Genomic DNA, 1,931 nt, shown 5'->3' with positions numbered 1-1,931 from the left:
TGGTTGGTTGGTTGGTTGGTTGATTGATTGATTGATTGATTGATTGATTGATTGATTGATTGATTGATTGATTGATTGATTGATTGATTGATTGATTGATTGATTGATTGATTGATTGATTGATTGATTGATTGATTGATTGATTGATTGATTGATTGATTGATTGATTGATTGATTGATTGATTGATTGATTGATTGAAAATATATTTATTTCAGTTATCCGGGCTGAAGGAATTCGCTGAGAGGTTGTTGCAGGCAAGTCATTTCGATGCTTCCAACATCAAAGATACTCTTGAGAATGCCGTTACTAGGTTCAATCAATCAACCAATTAATCAACCAAACAATTAATTATTCAACCAATCAATCATTCTTTTATTTATTCATTTTTTCACATTCATTCAATTGTTCAATCAATCAACTATCAACTGCTGATAAAATCAATCGATCGATTGTTCGACAATCAACCATTCGATTGAGTAATCTGTGATCTCAATCAATCGATCGTTTATTCATTTATTTATTTTTCATTTGTTTATTCATTCATTCATTTGTTCATTCAGTCAATCATTCAATCAATCAATCATTCAATCAGACGAGCCACCGTGAAAGAGTTATGCTCTGATCAGAGATCGAAGCTGTCCGATAATCTTCTTTACGTTCAATTTAACAGAGATGTTAATGAGGTGGGCTGTTGTTGTTGGTGTTATTATCAATCAATCAATCAATCAATCAATCAATCAATCAATCAATCAATCAATCAATCAATCAATCAATCAATCAATCAATCAATCAATCAATCAATCAATCAACCAATCAATCCAATCAATCAATCCAATCAATCAACCAACCAATCAATCCAATCAATCAATCCAATCAATCAACCAACCAATCAACCAACCAATCAATCCAATCAATCAACAACCAACCAATCAACAACCAACCAATCAATCAACCAACCAATCAATTAATCCTACAGGCGGAAGGATGGATCGAAGACAGACTGAAAGTCGTGAAGGAGGAAGACTTCACGAATGTCAAGGACATCCATGACAAGTTGAAAAGTTTGAAGAAGCACCAAGCATTCGAAGCAGAGATCTTCGCCAACTCCGAGAAGATCAAGTCCATCAAGAATGTGTGTGTTTGTCATGTTGTGTGTGTTTGTCATGTTGTGTGTGTTTGTCATGTTGTGTGTGTGTGTGTGTGTGTGTACCGGTTGCTCATTTGTTTCATTTCTTTGTTCTTCATTCGGTCGTTCATCGATTCACTTTATTATTTATTCGTTAGTTCGTTTGTTCGTTCATTCGTTCGTTTATTTATGATTCAATCATTTAATCAATCGTTCGTTCGTTCGTTCAATCATTCATTCACTCGATCATTCATTTCTCGTCATCCTCCACTCACACAGTCCGGAGAATCCCTGCTGAAGAATCATCACCCGAAATCCTCGGAGATCCAGTCGCGCGTGAACTCCCTGATCAAAAAGTGGAACGACCTCCTGCAGGCCTCGAGCAACAGGGGCAGAGGTCTCGAAGAGGTCAAGGACATACTCAAGTTCAACGAGGAGGCCGAGAAAGTCGAAGCCTGGATCAGAGAGAAGGTTTGGGAGATTGGTTGGTGCGTAGGTGAATGAATGGATGAATGAATGATTGAAGGAATGAATGAATGAATGAATGGATGGATGGAGGGAGGGAGGGAGGGAGGGAGGGAGGGATGAATGAATGAATGAATGAATGAATGAATGAATGAATGAATAAATGAATGAATGAATGAATGAATGAGTGAACGAATGAATGAATGAACGAATGGATGAACATTTACAAACTCTCCCACAGGAATTGTTGGTGTCTGCATGTGACCTTGGCAGAGATTACGAACATTGCCTTGATGTTCAGAAGAAAGTCAACGATGTGAAGGGGTCAGTTGTATGCTG

At 37.4% G+C, this 1,931-nt stretch overlaps 1 protein-coding gene across 1 annotated transcript in view; it reads left to right on the top strand.

The window, feature by feature from the left end:
* HELRODRAFT_194928 (hypothetical protein) overlaps positions 1 to 1,931 on the top strand; it is a gene marked incomplete at its 5' end in the record, with an annotated part of 33,373 nt that overhangs the window by 12,550 nt on the left and 18,892 nt on the right. The window contains 5 exons of the mRNA XM_009013225.1: positions 217 to 311; positions 594 to 684; positions 978 to 1,133; positions 1,407 to 1,598; positions 1,834 to 1,916. Of these exons, the coding sequence (XP_009011473.1) occupies positions 217 to 311; positions 594 to 684; positions 978 to 1,133; positions 1,407 to 1,598; positions 1,834 to 1,916 (617 nt within the window). The remainder of the gene's footprint in view (positions 1 to 216; positions 312 to 593; positions 685 to 977; positions 1,134 to 1,406; positions 1,599 to 1,833; positions 1,917 to 1,931) is intronic.

The sequence above is a fragment of the Helobdella robusta genome, assembly GCF_000326865.2.
Source record: "Helobdella robusta unplaced genomic scaffold HELROscaffold_113, whole genome shotgun sequence".
NCBI classification, from domain to species: domain Eukaryota; kingdom Metazoa; phylum Annelida; class Clitellata; order Rhynchobdellida; family Glossiphoniidae; genus Helobdella; species Helobdella robusta.
This window is presented reverse-complemented; position numbering and strand designations above follow the sequence as displayed.